Source organism: Gigantopelta aegis, chromosome 8 (assembly GCF_016097555.1).
Source record: "Gigantopelta aegis isolate Gae_Host chromosome 8, Gae_host_genome, whole genome shotgun sequence".
Lineage (NCBI taxonomy): Eukaryota > Metazoa > Mollusca > Gastropoda > Neomphalida > Peltospiridae > Gigantopelta > Gigantopelta aegis.
The window spans coordinates 36,368,494-36,392,945 of record NC_054706.1 but is presented as its reverse complement, the minus strand read 5'-3'; the positions used below and the strand labels follow the sequence as shown (position 1 = coordinate 36,392,945).

The 24,452-nt window shown below is 34.4% G+C and overlaps 1 protein-coding gene across 7 annotated transcripts in view; it reads right to left on the bottom strand.

Moving 5' to 3' along the window:
- Positions 1 to 12,591: 12,591 nt before the first annotated feature.
- The window catches only part of LOC121379435 (protein pangolin, isoforms A/H/I/S-like), a 120,312-nt gene continuing 108,451 nt past the window's right edge, over positions 12,592 to 24,452 (bottom strand). For 4 of the 7 annotated variants that reach the window (XM_041508068.1, XM_041508069.1, XM_041508071.1 and 1 more), the window contains one exon: positions 12,592 to 22,712. In XM_041508068.1, coding sequence (XP_041364002.1) covers positions 22,316 to 22,712 — 397 coding nt within the window. In that variant the 3' untranslated portion in view covers positions 12,592 to 22,315. Of the gene's footprint in view, positions 22,713 to 23,225; positions 23,311 to 24,452 lie in introns of all 7 variants that reach the window. The other 3 variants (XR_005958843.1, XM_041508073.1, XM_041508074.1) reach the window with 3 other exon arrangements.

Here is a 24,452-nt window from a genome sequence, read left to right as displayed (position 1 = left end):
CAAAATAAATCTTCCAAATAAAACATAAAAAATATTGCCCGCCATTTTAAATTTGCTAAATAGAGAGAAGCAAATCGCCCTGCACATTAAGAAAAGTATTTACTTTATGTGCGCCCAGCACTAATTCTAAGCCTAACCATCTGTCGGCGAAAGTATTTATTCTGGTAATAAGTGACCCAACAATATACATACCAAATTTCATGTTTGTTTCATCAAATGTACGTTTTTTTCATTACCTGCCCTACTAAAATCTGGTCATACTAAAAAAAAAACAAAGCGAAAAAAAAAGCCGGACAGGACGCTAAGAAAACATTTCAGTTTCTACTAAGTTGCACGTCTAATAGAGTGACATAGTCTAGTGTATGTCCATGCCCGCTAGAGAGGACTGAGTAAAATCACCCACCCTTTATTATTTTTTATTGTGCAGATGGTGGGTTTGAGCGGCTGAACCCCTCTCCCGCAGCAAGAAAATGTTCTCCTTTTTTTCAATTTATGTTCCGGGGAAGCATGACCCATCGGGCCGCCAACCCCCCCCCCCCCCCCAAAAAAAAAAAAAAAAAACCCAACCCAACAAAACCCCCAACAAAAAAACAACAACAACAAAAAAAGCAAAATAAACACCCCCCCCCCCCCCCCAAAAAAAAAAAAAAAAAAAAAAAAAACATCGCTCGCTACAGTGAAGACTTTGGGTGGGAGAGAGATAGAGGATTTTTCTTGAAAATTTTAAAATTGCACCTGCAATAATTCAATGTATCAAAACACGCATCATGAGAAACCCCTCCGTGATGACCTATATATTTACTAGTATCCCAGTCAAATGTAACCGCAGCCGCATCTTTGAAGGTGACACGTCTAATAAATGTCAAGTGTCAAAATATCTTTTTCTCGAGTTCTAAAGCGATCGTTTATCTTGTTCTAATCTTAAAGAGGGATCATGACGGTGTAAGTGCCAACCGTCATAATCGGATTCTCAAGCTTTGTTTGGAAATGTGAGATTTCAACCGAAACAAAAAACATTGCGCTGACAGGCTTCAAAAGTGATAGCCCCCCCCCCCCCCCCTTCTTCCCCACCCGGGTTATTAAATGTAGCTTCATTGCCCTATTCAGTTATTAAATATATATAGAGAATAATACATGAGTGGCCGTTAGATACCATTTATCTCACAACGAGTTGTTTTTAAACAATGAGTTGTGAGATAAATGGTATCTAACGGACACGAATGTATTATTCTATTTGTTACGTATCCGCAAAAAAACAGGTTTTAAGCAAATTTTAACATCTCTTTCGACTAAAAGTTATTTACAGCCGTTGCACTTGTAGCTAACTTACGCGCCACAGACCGATGATTGTCAGGTTAACTATACGTCACAATATAATCGATTTCCATCGTGTAATTTTTCATTGGATGTATGGCACTGGTGACCTGTTCATCACCTAGGAGCAGCCAGTCGTATGTCTTGAAATTGTTAACACACGTACATGTGTAAACAACCATGTGTTATCAAAAATAACGCATGGTGTTCTCACCAACGGGTGTGTAAAAAATACACGTATCATATGCATTAAATACAGAAGTGTGAGATAATGTTTAAAAAACGTGGGGGGGGGGGGGGGGTGAAGAAAGAATAAAAATCATCTTAACCATTAGGTGTTGTTTTTGGTAATTGCCACACCTCACCGTAATCTCCTATTTTAGACAAGCTTGCAGGACATCACATTCCAAAATGTCAATCTAATTAAAATTAGCTCCACTATCACATGTAATAGTGGAGCTAATTTTAATTAGATTGCCAAAATGTGATATACAAGTGATGGGTCAGCTGTTGAAATGCAGAACAGTTCACCGAGTTTGCTGATGGGAAAGGTGCTTCGTTTACTTTTGCATGTGGGTGCCTACTTCGGCAATAGTTACCAATTCAGAACCGTCGGTGTCGGTCAAAATGAAGGGAAGAAAGAAGTTTGTTTTGTTTAACGACACCACAAGAGCACATTGATTTATTAATCATCGGCTATTGGATGTCAAACATATGGTAATTTTGACAGTCATGGAGAGGAAACCCGCTACATTTTTTTCCAGTAATAGCAAGGGATCTTTTATATGCATCATCGCACAGACAGGATAGCACATACCACGGCCTTTGATATACCAGTCGTGGTGCACTGGCTGGAACGAGAAATAGGCCAATGGGCCCACCGACGGGGATCGATCCCAAACCGACCGCGCATCAAGCGAGCGCTTTACCACTGGGCTACGTGTGAAATGGAAGGGAGAGAGAAAGAGCCTCAATATGAATCTATAATTATATATATCCTGGATTACTGTATTGTCAGGATATGATGACTAGATAAATTTCTACATTTTCCGTCACTAGCCAAAAATATAGCTTTTTGGGATGGAATTACTTTTACATTAGTTATTATAAGATCAGCAAAGGAATGTTATATTGTTGAACATTTCTTATTCTTCACTTTCCAGATGATTGTTTTGATTTTTTGAAAACCGTCTTGAAGACAAATTTTACTTTAAAAATAAGAAAATAATTGTTGTTATTTAAGAGCCATTTTGTTTTGGTGTATGGATATTGTTAGGCAACAAGGAATGCTACACATGTGGGCATATTACTCTAGAAAATGGTAAAGTTGTGAATTATAACTAATTTTTCATTTTATGTGGATTGCTCTACGACTGGTATAACAAAGACCGTAGTACTGCTGTCTTGTATATGGAAAAATGTATATAAACGATCCCTTTTTGTTTATGGAAAAAACCCATACCGGGTTTCCTCTGATTACATGTCACAATGATCAAATGTCTGACATCCAATAGCCGATGATTAAATAATTCGATATTCTCTAGTGGTGTCGTTAACAAAGACAAACTTTAACCGTAATTCTTCAGTCATTTTTAACATAAAACAGGCGCCTGAGAATTGTTTTTGACACATGTCATTTGAATTTGCAGGACACCATTACGAAAGTTATTGCCTTATATAAGACATATGTGACATTTCGGTGGGGTTTTTTAAAGTCACAGTAACATAAACTAGGTCTAAAATAGTAGTCGGATCTTGAATAGTACCCGGGGAACATGTTCTGGCTTATAATCAAGTATTTACAGGCACGGCGGAGCAGAGGGGGCTGAGGAGGGGGCTAATATGAATAAAACATATTATTGGTAATAAATCTTAAGGCAGAGATGAATTTTACTTGTAGAATGCAGGAAATTGCATTTCAGAACATCTAGTTTTCAAAAGTTTACGAGGAAGCATATCCTCGAACCCCCTAGAAACTTTGCTTTGCGTCCTCGATCTCATTCAGCCCCCCGTTCCCCGTGTCAACTTGCTTCCGCCCTGCCTGATTTATGATATATGACGAGATTGTGACCTTAAATACGCAACACTGTCATTATATTCTAAAACACAGCGACGCCACCTACCTAGTGAACTGTATCTGGTGAGTGATGATGTTCAATAAGTAACTGAGTTGTAAACTATATTTCAAATGACATATCATTCTCTGAAGATAATTAAATTTGTGATCTGAAAAAAAAAAATCAATAGACTTTTTTTTAAAGTTACCGTAATGAACTTGGTATTATAGTTACGTAAACCAAAGGTATAAAGTTATCTAGTTATATGTTACCAAAAGATGAAGAAAAAATCCAGTTAAAAAATCGGTAAAAACAAGAAATTGATATTCAGTTGCAAGCTCTTTAATTAGTGTTAGTTTAATTTAATCTCCCATACAAGCCATTAAAGGAAACCATTAAAGGAATACCTGATTAAACGAGGTAAAAAAGAAAATGACAAAATTTATCACAAACGTTTGATCTTTTGTGCAATCTATTGACCTATTGCAAAGTTACACCTTGGTTTAACATCCAGTTTTGATTAAATTACCTTACGGAAGAAGTGGATTATTTCGGAACCAGTTTGTAAGTTTATTCCATTTACTTTCATTAGATTATTAATTATCCAATATTAATTTCACGGAGATGACCTGAACTGAATTCCTTTGAAATGGGGTCAGCGATCTTGATCTACACACAAATTAATAGCGCTCTTTACGTTGCTTACCAAACAGGTAATTATAAATGAAATTTACAAGATTAAATCTTAAAATTGGACAGTCAGGTATCTTCTTTCATGTCGGTGTTTGATCTTCCAACACACGACAAGCATGTGATAGTTTCAGTTTTAAATCAATAAGAATGGGCGTACAAGTTGACGGATAAACTATTGATCAACGATCATTTCCGATTTAACTTTGTGAACGCAAAAATGACCTATACAGACTTTATATACAGTGTTACCTAAACAACTAAAGATTAATGAAATATCGCCATTTAATGATAAATAAATCAAGGCCAAAAATGGTACATACTCATAAACGGACCACATACTGTAACTTGTTAGATTTCCCTCGCAGGTTGAACAATGATTTAGCTATTCTTTGTAAACTGACACCATTGCCTTCATTGATAAAAGAAACCTAATGAGGCACATTTGGTTAGGTTTTGGATGATTTTCTAAATTTGCTTTTCTTTTTCAATTTCTTTTGTGGCTGTGTTTTTTTTTTTTGTGGTTAAAATTGTTTGCATTGGTGAAAGAAGATATGCAAATAACAATGCGCATCTGTTAACTATATTGTAACCTAATACGGATTTTTGTAGAATAAATTCAGAACATCTCACAAATATAATTTAATATAATTCCACACAAATTGTATGATCATATAGAATCAGTCGCTTAGACTTTCAAGAAAGCAAGGAATTAACATCAACTGAACAATTATAATATCTATAGTCAGTCCCACAGGGAACGCTTTTTTCTTCATACTATGAAATTTACTACAAGTTATTTATTTCTGAGCCGACTAATTTGTAAATTGCACACAAAAATAGTACATACATACATACATATATATATATATATTTTTTTTTATATTTTTATTTTATTTCCAAAACACTTTTACTTTTCTTCTTATGTCAAACCAAACTGAAATTATTTTCAAAAAAACCTTTTTTATAGAATGATGTGACGGGACTATAGAAAATATTAATACCATGTATATCTGAATATTATTGTTTTTAATACAGAAGAAAAACCTGTGAACAAGAGGGTCCATGGACCTAAACGGTCTCCAGAGTAATTTGTTGACCCCACCCACCTACCCCATGGACCTAAACGGTCTCCAGAGTAACTTGTTGACCCCACCCACCTACCCCATGGAAATGGTCTAAAAGTTGTGAAAAAAATTACATTTCTCTGTAACTTTCTGTTCCGGACCAGACCACAAAAAGAAAAGATTTATAAAAACAATTGATTTAGTTTTTCCCCCCTCATGCTCCTAAGAATCAGAACCATTAAATTAAAGTGACATATCCTAGTCACTAAGGCATATTTTCCACCATTAAACCCGGTTTTTGGATAATTGAAATCATATATTACTTAGATTTTATTGTTTAAATTATCCATTTTGGTGTATCCGAATTGTTTTTTTTTAATATTTTTAAAAAGGCACGTGCGTCTTAGAAGTAACGGTTCGGTTATGGACTCGAGTTTTTATTGTTTAGATTATCCATTTCCGTGTATCCGAATTGTTTCTTATAGAATAGACTCTTGTTTTACTCTGTTGTATCTTTATTTACAGGTTTGTAGATTAACTAAACTTAGTTTCAATTTTTACGGGTTCATTTCATTAATGATATTCACAATTTAAATAAACAATCTATTGACTATTCGTCATAGTATTTCTGGAAGTAGAGAAGAATATTTTTAATAATTGGCTTTTTATTTTTTAAGTATTATTATATATTTTTTTAGTAAACTTCACCCCCTTCCCGGGGACAAGCGTCGTGAGTTACAAAAGACGTAAAAATCGAGACCTCCCAAAAAATAATCTGTGCGGTGTATTGTATGCGTCGTCTACATGCATGTGTACATGTACGCGCGCGCGCGTCACTTAGTGAAACACCCCCCCCCCCAAAAAAAAACCCCAAAAAAACCCACTCACACACACACACACACACAAAAAAAAACCCACACACAAAAAAACTAAACATGAGAAAGGAAAGAAAACAAAAGGAAAGATGAATTTCTTATATTAATACTAATTATAATATCTGTTCTAGAAATTTAATTCCAGGCCAACATGAAATGGAAATTGTAAGAATATCAGTTTCGTGAAAAACAAGACATCTGATAAAACTGACTGAAAGAAAAAACAAAATTAAATCTCATACCATATATACATATATCTGTAATAAATTAGTTTTTCTTTCATAATTCATTATTGATTTAACTCGATATGTGGTACGGAGATGTAGTCTTATCTGGGTTGGGTACAGAATCACAAATTAGAAATAAAAAAGATATTATACTGATGAAAATACCTTGTAGTCTAGTAGGAACAACACTTTTTTTTTCTCTCTTCTATATTGTATTTTGCATTTATATACAGCTTTGTATGATTTTAGCTTCAGTGAATTGAGATCTGTACTGAACCGAGAGAATTAAGGAAGTCTTAAACTACGACTAGTTGGTCTACAGTGTGAGAAATGAAAGCCGCTTTGCCACATTTGACTTCCCATAAACAAAATAGCACATACTTCTTCGTTTAATACAACAACAACCCTCCTCAAAAAGAAAAATTACAGACAAAACAAAGACCCCAAAAAAGAATTAAAAAACCCCCAACAAAACAAGCCAAGCGCCAAGCCAAGATAAACTAAACCAAACCAAACCAAACAAAAGGAGGGGAGGGGTTAAATTGAATTTTATTTTTGACTTTTGATAATCTGTATTAATTCCTATCTCAAAATATGGAGTTATTATACTTGTAAAATAACTGCAAATTTTCCATATTTTATAAGCTATCCCCCCCCCCCCCACCCCACCCCCACGCCCGTACATACTTCCTGAATTTGTCCATGGTCCCCCGGGTATAAAAAATGCAAATTTGTCATTCTATGATGCTTGTTTTGCTTGCGTTATAAAATTAAATATGTGATTTAACGACACAACTAGAGCACATTGATTAATTAATCACCGGCTATTGAATGTCAATTAAACATTTGGTTAGTCACCACAGGAAACCCGCAACATTTTTCCTAAAGCAGCAAGGGATATTTTATATGCACTTTCCCACGGACAGGAAAGTACATACCACGAGTTTTGGCCAGTCGTGGTTCACTGCTTGGAACGAGAATCTGAAACATTACGCATTAACCTGTCGGCCACCCTTATTGAACTTTGTAATAATATACAGACAGGAGCGGGTGCATAATTTTCAAGAGAGGGTGTGCAATATTTAAAAAAAAAAAAGAGTACCTAACATGTATTATATATGCCAATCTCCCCACCCCCCACCCACCCCCCCTTAAAAAAATAAATATATATATATATATTACATGTTCCCTACTAAGCACATATATATTCATTTGCTACACACTGGCTTTTTCAGGGTCCTTCGACATAATTTTGAGGGGGTGCGCACTCCCAGCACCCTCCCCTGGATCTGCGCTTGATACATTTATAAATAATAGTAAATGAAATTATTTGGATGTAATATTTTGTGGATACTGAATGTATAATCTTTACATTTCACAAAAAAAAAAAATTAATAATAATAATATTTTTTTTTAGATCCTTATGCAATTTGGAGCTTTCCTATTTAAGTTACAGACCATCGAAACAGCATAAAACCTAATGTTTCTTTGGGAATCTGTTGATTTGGAGTGCTGAGGTAATTTAAATATTTAGTGTGGATTTCTCGACTTATTTCAGCATGCGATATTTGGCTAGCTGTAAATTGAACGTTTGAAGTCGGTGACATCAAAGCAAAATTTATCAACAATATTGAGAACAGGCAGGAACTTCTTTGCGTTTTCTTTGATCTTTATACTCAGCCGGTAACATCAAAGGATATTTGCAACATCATAAATTTGCCTTCTTAATGTTTATTTACATGTTCGGCATTGCAATTTAGATGTCACTGTTGAGACACACGTGCATTTCAATTAGTAAAAACGGCAGACAGGAGGTCAAAAATCGTTAGTTATGTTATTTCCACGGTACTTTGAAGTTTGGGGGGAGAAGATACGCACTCCAGCACCCTCCCGCACCTGATTTGGTTGTATTTACTGTTACAGGGGATAGGCGGAGGGGGTTCGGGGGTGGTGTTGGACGACCTCTTTCTCGAAGAGGCTAAAACAGTTTTATACAGTTCAATATTAGGCTGTCTATATAGGTGCCACTGGGAAATGTTTTCTAAAATGTCAATCTAATTAAAATTAGCTCCACTATTACATGTGGTGAGACCAGTGGAGTTAATTTTAATCAGATTGCTAAAAGGTCCGCTTGGTTTATATTCACACACCCCCCCCCCCCTCCCCCCTCCACTACGCATTTTTTTTTTTTTTTATGTACTTTACATCTAATATTGTGTGTAGATTAGAGGAAATACTACCCCCCCCCCCTCCGCTCCCCGTCTCGTACGCTTATTTTTGATGCATTTCAAATATGAAGATCGTTTAAGTGCTAAAAAGACGAACTTTGATTTTTACTTTTCAACAGAAAAACGATAAACTGTAATGACTTGTAAGGTTTTCATATGTGAAGATTTTACCTGTCACAGGTTCGACTGTACATTACTTAACGACCATTTGGTCGTAGAAATCAAGGATTCAATGGTCCAGCCCTAATATATATATACTACTCAAAAGAATTTAAGGGTCAAAAATGTATAACCAAATAAGTTTCAGAGTGTATTAGATTGATGATGTAAACTACACCAAAATGTTTATTTATTGTTCCATATTTACAAAAAAACACAAATAAACGTCACTGTATACAAGAAAGTCACATGACATGCTGTCAAAGTTGAAGGTTGTCAAACATGGATTTTACACATTAGAACATTCGTTTAATAGTGTGTGAATCCACCCCTGGCGCGAATACACTCGACACATCGTTGCCTCATGCTGTTGATCAGACGTCTGAAGAACTCTTGGGGAATGGCCTGCCACTCTGCCATAAGAAGTTGACCCAGATCATGAAGGTTGGCCGGAGGGGCATGGTTATCCCGAACTCTCCTGCCTAATTCGTCCCAGGCGTGCTCTATTGGGGCCAAGTCAGGCGAATATGCTGGCCAATCCATCCTGGCGATACCTTGTTGTCTGAGAAAGTCCGTTACCACCCTGGCCGCGGTGGGGTCTGGCATTGTCATCCTGCAGAACTGCCCCGCCGCCAATCTGCTGAAGGCCTGGGAGAACCAACGGCCGGATAATCTCATTCAGATAGCGGATTCCATTCAGATTGCCATCCACCACATAGAGGGGGGGTCCTGTGGTGGATAGAGATGCCGCCCCACACCATGACGCTGCCACCACCGAACCGGTGACGTTGTCTAACGTTAACGTCAGCGAAGCGCTCCCCAGGACGTCTGTAGACACGAACCCGACCGTCGTTGAACTGGAGACTAAACCTGGACTCATCAGTGAACATCACTCGACCCCACTGAACACGTTGCCACCGCAGATGAAGCGTGCACCAGTGACGTCTGGCCGTTCTGTGACGTGGTAGGAGTGGTGGTCGAACAGTCTGGCGACGGCAGCGTAGATTATTGGCTCTCAGACGATTGCGTATGGTTTGATCAGACACTCGAGTTCCAGTCGCAGTCCGCAGATTGTCACGTAATCGGCGTGCAGTGGTTGTGCGTTGACGTAGAGCCATACTGGTGATGTAGCGGTCCTCTCTATTTGTAGTGCTTCGGGGTCTTCCCGAACGTGGACGATTTCGAACAGAATTCGTTGCTTGGTACCGTTGCCACAGTCGGCCAACGACACTCTGACTGACACCAAGTCTCAGAGCAACATTTCTTTGCGTATTGCCATCCTGAAGCCAAGCAATAGCCCTTCCTCGATCTTCGATAGTCAGTTGAAGTCTACCATTGTCGAATTTGGAGTGTGCACCGTACACGAACGCAAGCTCCAATTATACAGAAATTCAGCATTGGGAACATGGAATACACGTGCAAAGCGTGCAAATGAAGCGCTTTGTGAAAAAGCAAGTTATGGGCACTTAGCAGACCTTTCGCTTTCGCCCTAATTTACGTGCAAATGTAAGCATGTTTTCGCCATTAGAACTAGCCGACAGTGTCAATGACAGTGGATTTTAATTCATTTATGGGTTGCTTAGACCAACTTTCGTCAAAATGGAACAATACCATGCGTGACATTATGGTCTAGCTAATATAACTGACATTCAGAAAATAATGTCGAAAATATCGTCTGACCCTTAAATTCTTTTGAGTAGTATATATAACAGAAACAGAGTGAGGTTATAGAACTCTTGCGATATCCGTCATATTGCAGATTAAACCAACGTTTGACAGCCTCTATAAACATGGGTTTTTTTAAATTTTTACTTATATATAGTTTATTGCAATACTATTAGAAATGTTTTTGGTAACTAAAATCAAACTTCTTCCTTGCGCTTAAATGTTAAAGGGACATTCCTGAGTTTGCTGCAATTTTAAAGATGTTATCGACTAACAGAGACTTTTTAGCGACTGTAATTACATATCAAATATATTTTTCTGCATAAAATATTAATGGCTGTATATTAAACGTGTTTCTGATCGTTCTAATATTTGTACTAAGTTAAGTTTCAATTTATTTTCTAAAAAAAAACTTTTGTACGTACGAAATTATTTGAAGACAAAATCCAATTTGGGCTCCTTACAAATATTAAGACGACCAGAAACACATTGAATATACAGACACTGATATTCTAATCAAGAAAATATATTTAATATTTAAGTTTAATCGTAGAACTATTTTATTAGTCGAAAACATCTTACAATGTAGCAAACTCAGGAATGTCCCTTTAAGATTCTCCATTTCTGTACATCCGAAAGTGTGTCTGGTCATCCTGATGTTTCTAATACCACGAAATGCATTTTTAATATTTAAAAAACCCACAAGTAATGGTTATGAAGTCGAGCTCTAGTCTATTTTTAAGGGTTTTGCCGGTTCAGTGTTCAACACTCTTGTTTCACTCTGTTGTAACTTTATCCAACTGTGTTACAGGTTCGCGGATTAACCAAAACTACTACCCATATTTATTTTGAAACTAGGGTCTGCAACTTAAAAAGTTTTTGTTTACACCACTAGAGAAAATTGATTTATTAATCATCGGCTATTTGGATGTCAAACATTTGTTAAGTTAAGACATACACTCTTAGAGATGAAACCCGCTACATGTTTCCATTAGTAGCAAGGGATCTTTTATATGCACCATCCCACAGACAGGATAGCAAATACCACGGCCTTTGATATACCAGTCGTGGTGCAGTGGCTGGAACGAGAATTAGCCCAATGGGCCCACCGACGGGGATCGATCCCAAACCGACCGCGTCAAGCGAGCGCTTTACCACTGGGCTACGTCCCGCCCCTGTGACTTAAAACCCCCCAAAAGGTTTTGACTGAAACCCATTAAACCTCAGAACTGGAAAATGTCTCCTGATACATTACTGGATTTATAAAGACTGTGGGCCGAATATACACAGCCGGTTTTTCTTAGTAGCAGGTGTTTAAGCATTGTAAATGTATATAGTTACACCGTCACGCGTGCAAGACATAAACGGGCTTTGTAAATTCGGTCTTGTACGTCCGTCTATGCTCAGTTGAAAGTTTGGTTTAACACCACCACTAAAACATCGGCTTCTGGATGTCAACGTGTCTATACACAAGAGATCAATATTCAAAATTTTGCACAAAATGTTTTATGGCCCCGTTTTTATTAGTCACAAATGAACAAGTAAATTATGATTCTGAATAGACTCGGGCAGTGGCGGATCCTGAAAAATCCATTTAGGGAAAGGGGGGCAATGACATACGGCCGAACGTTAACGTCGTTCCAGAAGGGATTCCTCGGATTCTCCAATGTAATAGTCGCAACATTTGGGGGGGGGGGGGGGGGGGGGGGGGGGGGGGGGGGGGGGGGAGAGAGAGAGGGGGGGGGGCAGCGTCACTGTCATGTAGTAAAATTGCAAATGAAGTTCCATTTTCCAACACGCGACATGAAATGTATGCAAATTTCCAGATTTTGGTGTTGGCATTATACTGATGTTGAACAATTAGTCCACATTGCTGGTAAAAACCGTACAGGCGCGTGTGCAAGGAGTGAGCTTTTGTGGTCAAAACCTGCTAAATTAAATTTTCTTTTTTCCAATACATTTTCCGAAGGAGTATGTCTCGAACACCCCTCCCTATAAACTTCGAGCGCCACAGACTATACTGTTAAAATTTCAGTCAAATAGTTTGGGAACGTTAGCGTGGCTAGCCATCGGTGAATGCATGGTACAAGTGCAATTCTACTAATTTTAAGAAATCTTTAAATCCGTGAAGCAAAGTGTGTTTTTGTTTAACTCATATTTTTCTTTAACACCACTAGAGCATATTGATTTATTAATCATCGATTATTGGATGTCAAATATTTGGTAACCGATTGGCAAAAACTGCTTCCTACACCGAAAAATGAATTTCAATCCTTGTGGAATAACACAAACAATGACAAGACAGTAACCAGGTTTCAACTGTACGTTTATTACAGAAATGACGTGATAACATATAAATACAAGAATCGATAATAAAATGACCAATGAAATGACTTTGCATGAAAATAGAGCCAATGTTTACAGGCATACTGTTTTAAAAGTGACAAAACAGAAATGAAGTACTGGCAGAAATAAAAGTACTAGTTACAAATATAAATTCATTGTAAGGTAGATCAATTTGAATTTTTATGCATGAAAACTGAATGTATTTGATGAATGCAATTCTAATCATAGTAAGAAAAAAGAGAGAAGAAGGAAAAAAGAACAAGATTAACCTCTTTGCATCCATTCAAACCACAATATAATAATAGAAAAAACACTTGAGACATTTTGTGCATCAAATAATTTTTTTAAACAAAATAATTACTGAACTTTAGACAAATAGGAGCCATTCCAATAGTCTTTGAGGTTAATATAGTAAGTGGCTCGGAGCTCTGACCACCCACCACTCTCCAAAATACCCCCCCCCCCATAAATGAGAACAATAAATAACAATTGATAACAACCTTTTGTTATTTATTACATGTCTTAATCTTTGTTTTAATTAAATATTAAAACCCACTGCATTAGGCCTAACTACCAAAATACCCTGCTGCAGATAAAAACCTTGTTTACTAAGCCCAATATGGGCTCAACGTTTGGGTTTTCAGTTGCTGCATTACAAAGCAGTGTTAGGATTTGTCTGGCAAATTGTTTTTTTATTGTGTTTTTTTTGTGTATTTAAACAGTATAACTAATTATTAAATCTATCTGTTGTTTTTATATCCTATAACATTTCCATCTGGATAATTCAGCCTAGTAGATGACAATGCAATGTAATTCCAGTTTTTTATTCAATATAATGTGTTTAATATATCCTACAGCAGAAGTTTGAATTCTGACTGGAAAGACAGTACTGTCAAAACATTCTCTCTCATTTTAAGAGGTAGAGGATTAAAAGAAAATATTGTAGATAAAAACAGTCTTTAAAAATTAAATGAAAAACTGCCATGCATAAAAATTGAGTGAAATATCTGACCATAAAAAATCCTGAATAAAACTTGTGTAACAAAATAACAAAGCAAATGATAAGTTTCAATTAAAGTGCACACAATTCATGTGTCTGTAATTCAACTGTAAAGTTTGAATAAAACCAAAGTTAATAACAGTACTCCAAGCAAAAGAGGAAATAACAGTCTTTTCTGGGTATTTTGATTCAATATAAAAATAAAATTCTGTAATATTCTAAAATAAGTAAATCTGAATCTTTTACCTAACAAAAGTAAACATTATTAACACATACTTCATCTGAAGAATTTGACAAATGTTTAGTTTGTGCATTTTGAGACTTTTGGCATCAAGTAAATATTTGTATGGCTTAAATACCATTTTAAAAATATGTCTAAACAAGTTTTTGAGATTACTTTATAAAAAAAACAGAAGAAAAAAGAGAAAGAAGGTATTCAGGTTGATTTGCTTATTCTTATTAACCGATTACCGACTGCCTAGTTGCCGCAGATTATCAACATGTGTAACACTGATCATATGTTTTCGCCAATGATCTTCAAGAATGCTCAGTAATAGCCCATCAACCAAAGTGTCCTCTGCACAGATGGTCATTGTCCGTTCACACTTGGGAATTAACCCAAGAAAACATGGGTTAACATAAAACAAACATGGTAAGCAGGGATCTGAACTACTCGGCTTCCTAATAAGTTGAAACAACATTTAAAAGTATTTTTTGAATAAATGTTGCTGGGCAACAAACTTTCCTTCAAGTCCTAGGGATAGGTGTGAAGTGGATCTAATATTTGAAGCTTTCTTTAAAACAGACGTGGCTGGTCATGTCCAGGTACACAAAGTAAATACACATGGCACTGCTTTTGTGTCAAGCCAAACCATTATCTCTGTTAAACTCCGGCATTAGCATTTGTTTGAATGTAGCAAATGTACGTTAGATAATCTGCCAGCTAACAAGAAACTATAGGATCCTGGATACACAGAAATCATTGCAACATACATTTGTCACGTTGAGATGATTTTGTATTTGTCTATTTGAAAATCATTATGGATTTGCATATTTCAAGTTAAGGTGATCTTACTCTGAAATATTAATTTGTCATTAAGTAGTAGTTTCATGAATATCAAACACTTAAAGCTGCCATCTTCTAATATATCATTTACTAATGCAAAACACAAATGATTTTTTTTTTTTTTTTTACTAAACTTTTGTGGTTTTGCCGTTTATACAATCAGCTGCCTTGACTAACAAAGACTTGTTACTGTTTTCAATCCACTGTTCAACTACAGATAAATTACAGGTAAGTAGGTCAGAACTAGTGTAGTAGAGTATTTCATAATGTTCTCTAACAAATAACAGTCTATTATGTCACATGTGCATTGGCGATGTTAACCAATAAAAGTATCCTGAATCATGGGTTGGGCTGTTTAATTATCGACAGATTTTTTTCTGTATTATAATTTTAGGTATGTTATAGGATTATTTCAACATTTCAGTACGTTGGAACTTGTTTAAAGAAGCAATTAAATTATTTTCCAACATTTGAGGAGCAATTTTGTTTTGACGAATACAGAACTTCAATGAATTCAAACAAGCCACTCAACTGCTGAGGGTGGGTCGACTGACCCATTCAATTCCTCATTGGCTACAGGCCTGAATATAAATTAACTGGTGAAACATTTTGAACTGCAAAATCTATTTTGAGGTAAATGCTTAAATAAAAATATATATATTCGAGACCGCAGCTTTGAACTCGAAACTGTTGTAAATCATTAAAATTTTGCAAGCAAGAAATTACCAGTAATGCTAATATTACTAGGCAGGTTGATATACATCATTATATGCTTCGACAGATTGACTGTAACATATACATGTGCAAGACAATGAACCTTTGTGTTTAAAAAATTAAAAAACTATATACAGTAGTTTAACTGTAATACAGTGCATGAGGCCAACTGCTACATTATACATCACACTAACACTGTAACAGACATATTAATGTCATTTTTTGTCATCTTTATAAACAAATAAAAATACTTCAAAATCTATTTGTAACAAATATAAATGTTAATATTTTTTTCTAATATACTAGCTAATTGTTTGATTGTCAAGTCCAACATAAAAAATAATAATAGGGTGTATGTAAAATAAATTCTCCTACCTCTACATTATAGTGAACAGACAATAAAGAATTCATGTCTTATATTGTCAGAGAACCGTGCATTGTCTGAGCTGTTTCTACTGACCTCTAGATCAACATTCACCAATGATGTTTATTTTTATCACCTAAGTGTATTTCTTAATAATGTCAAGTGAGAACCTTAAATGTTAGCAAAGTTGTTAAGTATGTTCCAAGAAGTCTTATACTATGACCTTGGTTTTCTCCAGATTACATCAGCATACATATACAATATTATTATTATTATGTGTGTACCATGTTTTAAAAAAACACAAAAAACACCTGTGTTAAAACAGACAGGAAATAACAGTATAGTCAGATTATCATAATTATACACTATTCACACTTGACAGTCCACTAATGGCATCAGCTATAAATATAGTTATAGAATATAGGATTTTTATCTGCAAGATAATATTGTACACAAAAAATAAAATTAAAAATTGGAAAGAAAAAAGAGAGAAAAAAGAGAGGAGAAAATAAAGAAAATGATGATTTATATTTGCCATTTTATTCACAAAGCTTGTTTAAACGATTCCAGTAAGTGTTTACAACAGCCCTACCTCTGACGAGGCAATCAAAGAGTGATCTACCAGGAAAGAAAGGGTTAAAAGTAGCCTACAAAGATCTTTTTAAAAACCTGCTTGTAAACAGAGGCTCATGCTGTGTTTTTATCTGGTTTTGAAGAACACCTGTTGAAGAATGGATGAAAAATGGTGGATGAATGAATCTATGTTATATACCTATACATGTACAGATGTCTTATATGAACAGTTTGCACAATATTGACAGTGACACTGTACCACATCATTGACAGGACTATGGATGCCGCCGACCTGGCATCACTCTGCAATACAGTGAAAAGCAAGTAATGGAAGCAGGATTCTTCGCTTGTAATCCATCTAGCGTATTTAGGTAACAAATATTTAATTCCTTCGGGATTCCATCAAGACAGGTACATTTACTATGAAGATGTTCTTCAAGAGTCCCACAACAAACGTAAAAAATGTCCAGATTAAATTCCACTGAAAATATGAAAAGTTACAAAAGAAGAATAGAAGATAATAAACAATCTATTAACTATTAACATGTTTATGTCCGAGTGAAGTAATTTTCACGGTCACAAGCTTTATGAAGTCAGTCTTTGTCAGGAAAAGCAAGTGATATCCCAGGCTCCCCAGAAAAGTTTTAGGTGAGCAGCAAATTAAAGCTTTTGAATTAAAAGTTTTTATACATTTTATTTTAAACTTCATGTGATTATTCATTTAGCACCATATTGGGATAGTGATCTTCATCTAGTGTTGATTTTGATCCTGGCAAAGAAGTGACAAATGAAAATTATTTCACAATGGATATAAACATAATACTTGGAACAGAGTTTATTACTCAAGATACCTCCCCACCCCACCAACCTAAAAAAAAAACCATTCACTGTTCAATTAATATTGAATTTATTCACTTTCATCTACTGATTAACACTAAAAATTAAATAAAAACTAGCAGAGAATGATCAAGAAATTTTTTTTAACATATTTTATAGCCAATGTGTCCATCATGAATGTCAACTTGGAAGTTGGACAGTTCCATGAGATAGTCTTAGCCCATTTGTCATTTTTCAATTGAAATGGCACAAAATTATATGAAAAATAGTCCCAATATTTTTGCAACAATCGATCATCTTTGATGGCACATTTAAGGTGTAAGCTTTATTTTCATAAGCAAAACAAATTCTGAGAAACATTTGATTGCCATTTTTTTCTTCTAAATTAAAAAAAATAAGGTGCCTTTGTTAACTATTTAACTTCTAAGTTTACAACTTGTATATATGAGCTACTGAGCTTCTTAAACCCTATTTTCAAGTCAAAACTTGGTCAAAATGGTAATTATGAACATACTTGAATGCAGCATAACTACTAACTGACCCTAAACATCTTAAAACATTTCTACATAGCAAATGTACCTGTAATGACAATTACTCATAGAACTATGTTTATCACAAATATATATAATATATAATCTATCTCTTTGACAAAATATGCCAAAACAAGGCATGCAAGTACGTCTGTTCTGAACTTTTAAATCAACTCCTTTCTTTTACATATGCAGTAATGTAATTTGTTTTGAGTAAAACTCAATTGTTAAATTGTTAAGTAGATCCAGCAAGATGTAACAATAAACTAAATTTAGAAAAAACGAACACTTGATAACATTAGAAGCTTGGATGTTAAATTTTCATTAATGTTCTTTAAATCAGAAGTTACGTTGTTGGAATGGTGTATATCCACATCAGAATTTTACAAGAATAATTCAGATATTTACATTCTTTAAAAAGATTTGATTACAAACAGCACCTTTGACATTCAATTTTTTTTATAACCTAATAATATGCTTGGTAAATTATAACTGTTAAAAATTCTGTTTTGTTTTATTCCTATAAGGAACATCATATCTACAATATATAATTATGGGCCATTCCATGGTATTTGGTCCATGGGTGTGGACATTTCAAAATGATCTGTTAAACTAAGTTTTTATTTTAGCCTAAAGTTAACACCCGTTAGCACATACAAATATACTTTTATTGCCAATTTACTTTGGTTTTAATGGTTTTATTTTTCAAAATATTTTTTTGTAAGCCAGGACGTGACATTTGTTTTTCAGTAATATTTCATAACTGTTATGTCAAATTTAAAAATTAGGTATCAGGACATCATATCTAAAATATACTGCATGTGAAAATACTACTTTCTCTTCTTTCACATCATAATTAGTATCTTAAATTATTTTTCAAAATATTTAATGTTACTTCCTCGCTGATTTGACAGAAATAAAAATCCCTTTTAATTCTCCTTCTTCTCAATGTTCCAAGTATAAATAAAAGGTATAATGATGTCTGGTTGTAATAATTGATTAAAATAACCACCTCAAACTTTGAACCAGGACGTGACACTGAGCCAGGACGTGACATTCAAGATGGCATGTTAAATTGAGTAAAGATTAAAAATGTATTAAATCTCTCTATATAGAAAAATTGGCAAAACTGACTAGATAATGCACATGTACCTAAAATAAATTACTTTTATTTTCAATATTTTTGCTCTCACCATCAAGAATTGGAAATGGAGAAACTGGATGTTCGGGGGAGCATGTTTGAATATTTAACATGGATTAATGTAGATACAAAAGTACTATTATCAATTAATTCTATGCTTCAATGTTTTGACCAAAACAATGAGTTATTGATAATCCACCAATTTAAAGAATATTGTATTTATACCAAATGTTCCATTTTGTGAAATCCAAACTGATGTACATGTACAATAAATATTGTGTCAAAGAATTGTTCAAATACAATGTGCTGCTAAAATCTAAAGTTTATTCCTTGGCAGATACAGGTATTCAAACATGAATTAGAATATATAAACCAACATTTCTTCAGTGAAGGATGTAATTGATAAAGATACATGTTGATCATAAAACTTGGGTTGGGGGAATTCAAATCAATTACAAGTGTCATTGAGATTTTTGATATTGTCAACCATCAACCGTTTATATTAATATATATTGTTGATAGTTTGGCCTATCAGATAATGATGAACAGAAAGAAGAAACTGTCCAAAAACTATAATTTCTGTACTGACTGGGGTTCATATTTTGAATTCCAATTAAATCAGATGATCATAAAAAAACCAACAAAAGGCAAAATATAATAATATATTAATTCTAAAATATATGGTAAATTGCAAACAAAAATTCTACAGAATTAATGTCTGGCCTACCATAAACCTATTCAGTATCATTGATAGTGCATAGATCTATCTCAATGCATGTTAAAAATGTTTTTAAAACTTCAAAAAATTAAATTAAAATTTTAAAATAATAAAGTTGAAAAAAAAAATTGTTGTGCACTGAGGTGAACATTCATAGATAGAACTATAAGTGAACCTGTACTGATGCAGGACCTGTCATTTATGAGAAATGTAGCTACATTTGTACAATCAATGTTGAGCTAAATGCAAAAGTTGATGCTGCAGCCAACGAAAAAAGTTATACTTATTCTTCATCTTTTTAGTCTGTACATGTATTGTAAAGGTAAGACAAAAATCACCAGACTTAGCAACATCAGGATAAACAATGTTGTTGACAGTATGGTCACTGGTTATAAAAGTATATTATATAATAATATTGTAGGAGAACCTTTTTTGCACAACGACAGTTCAATTAATTAGGATTTTATGCACTTATTTTGATGATCAATAAAAACACTTAAAACAAGTTAATATCAATGATTTCATAAACTAACAGTATTTCATTAGTAGTATTTGATATACATCATTTATTAGTTGTATAAGTGAACTGGTCAAAAAGTCACGTCCTGGCTCACCACGTCCTGGCTAGAACTAAAACATTTTTGAAGTAAATGTTACATCATAAAGAATATTTGTTTAGTAAATTGCTATACAGCATTTAGAAATAGACTGGATATTGTGTTAAACAGTGTATTTCAATAAGCAAACATTCTATCAGGAGAGCAGAGTTTTGGAATTTACTGCAGTGTTAAAAAAGTGATGTCCATTTTTGTCACGTCCTGGCACATTTTATTTTTCACTTTAAAAGTCTTTTTCTTTTTTTTTACAAAAACAAAATTAGGCCTGACATGCTTATACTACTATATGTAATGAGTCTATAAATGATAAAACTGCAATTTCATTTAGAAAGGATTTTTAGTGAAGGAGATCATAAGAATCAGAATGTCACATCCTGGCTTAAATAATTACCATGGAATGGCCCATATATAAACAATCTTGTCACAAATTATTAAAGGGGCAGTCTCAAAGTAGAATAATGACTAAAATTAGTTATAAAGTTTTGTTGTGAATTCAAATGTGGATTATACCTTGCTCACAAAAAAAAAAAAAATAATAATAAAAAAATTATAATAATAATAATAAAAAAAGTGATCAAATAATATAATTTACTACTTTTTATAAATTCCTATTATAGGAAAATCCAATATGGTGACCATGTGATGTCAGGCTGAACTGTATTTCCACAATGAGAAAAAACTGGGCTCATATTTTCGAAAATATGGACACATGCTGGTATTTTGATGGAATTTTTCTACAAATTTATATATTTAATAAAAAATTATTGAGAAGATCACAGTTTAAGCTGAGTGGCAAGACATTACAATTTTGATATTCTTGAGTTAATTATGCAAAGATATTACATAAATTGATAAACTGACACTTATTTATTACCAAAAAAAAGAAGAAACAAACAAAATAAGTCGCATACAACTTTGAGATTGCACCTTTAAAATAATAAGCATAAATCACAAACAAATGTTTAGATCCTGTTTTTGTTTTCATAATTTATGAAGCATTTAATTTCCTTCCATACTTGAAATTGTTTCACTGGCTATAGAGCTGACCTGGTAATTATTCAAATTCCGCACAGGCTGTGGTTTGTTCTGTGTACTTGTCTTCCATAAATTTACTTTAAAATTACATTTACCAACTAAATAAATGTATGGAAGTCGTTATTCACTATTTTAGCCCATATTTGATATGGGAGAAACTGTTTTCATCAATAGAAATACGTTTCCCAAAACCCCATTCAAGATATTTTGTTTGTGAAAATTTCCATGAAATTGGCAAATCTGTTTCCAAGATCAACATATAATATAATAATCATATATATATATATATATTTTGACCAAACAGATTATTTCGGTTTTTAAAACTGTCAAACATGTAACAACCCAACATTGCCGAGGCTCAACATTTGGCACTTTCAGTGCTGTTTGTAATCTGTTTAACAAAGAAATGAACTGAAAAATTTCAGTAGAACATCACAATACATGTTCACACCTTGCTCTGTAGTAGTACTGCAGGCACTATTTTGGTCACATTTTTAAAGTAACGAAATTCTGTTATAATGTGTCGCCAAATTATTACGAAACTCTGGCACAGTTGGCTTTTTGCAGCACTTGAAAACGTTCTGAATAAAAATACTGATATACGAACATTTTGTAATAAAATGCATTATTCAGACTTCTTCTTCACACAGTTTTACAGTTTGGATGGATTTTGTGTGGGGATCCATCACTTTTCCCCAGTGGTTGCTCAACCATATATATGTTATGTCCACCAGAAAGCAACAAACAATAAAAAGAAGCTACCTTCTTTCTCAACCATATACAAAAATAACCACATCTTTGATAAAGTCAGCACATTAAGTCTTCCTCTGAAAGATAATAAATCTTTGGTTCCTTTTCCAGTCATAAATCCACATTTTGAAGAAACGAACATTTACCCAGCCTCCTCCAAGACTTAAAAACTGTCAGGCCGAATGAATGCCGCTGCCTCTCTCTCCTTCCTCCAGTGACCAATCAGATAGAATCATACATATGATGAATGACAATATTATGCTATGCAATCTAAACAGTTGTTGCAACACAAACACACACACACACACATATACTGTGAGCACCAGTTAGTGTCTAGCCAGCCTATGTGGAGATCTGTGTAACGTGAACACTGGGTTGCGAACAATTATTAGGCACTGCTGGCATGGATGACAGGTGCTTGGGCAGGTCCATGAACAGTTTCGTCCCCTCGTGAAAGTCGAGGATTTTGTCCATATTGTGGGATAGTTCGTCCTTCTGGTGGGTGAGAAATGGGGAGGACTGGAGTGGCGAGCCCTGGCAAATGTCCGAGTTGACGTGAAAGCTGTCGCCGCGAGACGCTGGTGCCGGACTGTCGGCCGCCGAATCACTGTCGATTCCCGACCGCAGCGAATCACTGCACATGTCGTCGTCATCATCGTCGTCATCGTCCATGTCTTCCCCATCAGTACTACCCGTAGCGTCTTCTCCTCTCTTGTAGCGAACACATTTTTTCTTCCTTCTGCACAGTAAGAATAGGGCAAATTATAAGCAAAAAAACAAAGCAACAATTTTTTCCCCCAATATTTCATTAAATATTTTAATGATATTAAACAAAAGTGATAGTTTTGTTTACTATTGTGTATAAATTGTGGAACACTGAAATGGAAATGAAGGGGAACTGACCCCAGGATCTCTTGCACCCAAGTCAGACTTTCTATTTCCAAGTCTAACTCTTGGAAAACAAATGCTCAATGAAATGACAAAAAATATCAGAGCTACTTACTCCTCGACCCCCCCCCCCCCCCCCCCATAAAAATAAATTCACCACTTGTCATTCAAAAGATGAACTTTTTTTTAAAGACACCACTAGAGTACACTAATTAAATTATCATTAGCTGTTGGATGCCAAACATTTTGTAATTAATCATTTTGTAATTCTGACACGTAATCTTCAGGAGAAACCTGCTACATTTTGCCATTAGTAGCAAGGGACCTTTAATACACACTTTCCTGAAGACAGGTCAGCACTTACCATGGGTTTTGATATACCACATTATGGGGTACTGGTTGGATGGGAAAAATACCCTGTGGGTCAATCAAGGAGCTAAATCTCACCCCTTTAAAAGATAAAAAAAAAAAAACTCAAAAGTTTTTAAAAAAATTACTAAAACAATCTTATATGTTAATGGCAATCTTAGTTTATAACAAATATATCCTAACTGATTCTCATATCCTTGAGATTAAAAATGTTAACCAACCAGATTAAGATTATGAATCAGCAGTAAAGTATACGTCACTGAGCAGAACTGATATTCATTAATATCAATCAATGTAATTTTTTAACATGTGGTTGAAACAAAATTCTATTTCATAGAATTAGATGAGGTAAAAGCTTTTAACCGATTACTTGAAAACATCCAAGACAAATGATTCTGATTATTAGATAAATATATGTATTACAGATGTCCAACCAGTAATAAGGTGGGACATTACTTTTTATTGTATCATACATCGTAGCTCATCAAGGCAAGCAGGAAAAGCATCTATGCTAGCAAAGCACCAACGCCAATTAGTATATAAACATCTATTCTTCACAACCATTTATAATTAGACAGAGCAAATAACCTACAAAGAATTTTTTTTTTAATCTATGCTGAGACTAGAGACAATGTAAAAATGCATTTTTTTTTTCTAATTTGGTGCACTTAAAAATATTTACACAATATACATTTTAAAAAGGTCACAAGAACAGATGCACAGTCAAATGAGTTCATGAGATTACCTTGAATCCTTGATGCAGCAGTTTATAATATTATAATTATAATAATAATAAATATTTGTTTAACACACTTCCATGCATGCAGTTTTCGTGAGAACACCATTATGAAAGAAATAACAGAGCACACTGCAAACAACTCTTACCTCAGTTTAAACAAGATTTCAAAATTTATTTCATGCCACAATATTTTGAGTGTGTTATAATAAGCAAGTATGACATTAATAATTTTGGTTGCAGTTTTTAAAGTGTTTAGTAATTTATTAAGCATGTGTAATAATGCATAATGGATGCAATAATACAGTGTAAATTGATGATGTTCTAGTCATATTTTGAGATGGGTTTGTATTGTGTATAATTAGTGTAATGATGCCGAGATCGATTCAGGTGAAAAAAGAAAAAAACTGATACTGAAATAATAAATTATTTTAGCTCTTCTGTTTTTGCATCTTCTCTGATTGTATGTGCCAAGATGACCAATAA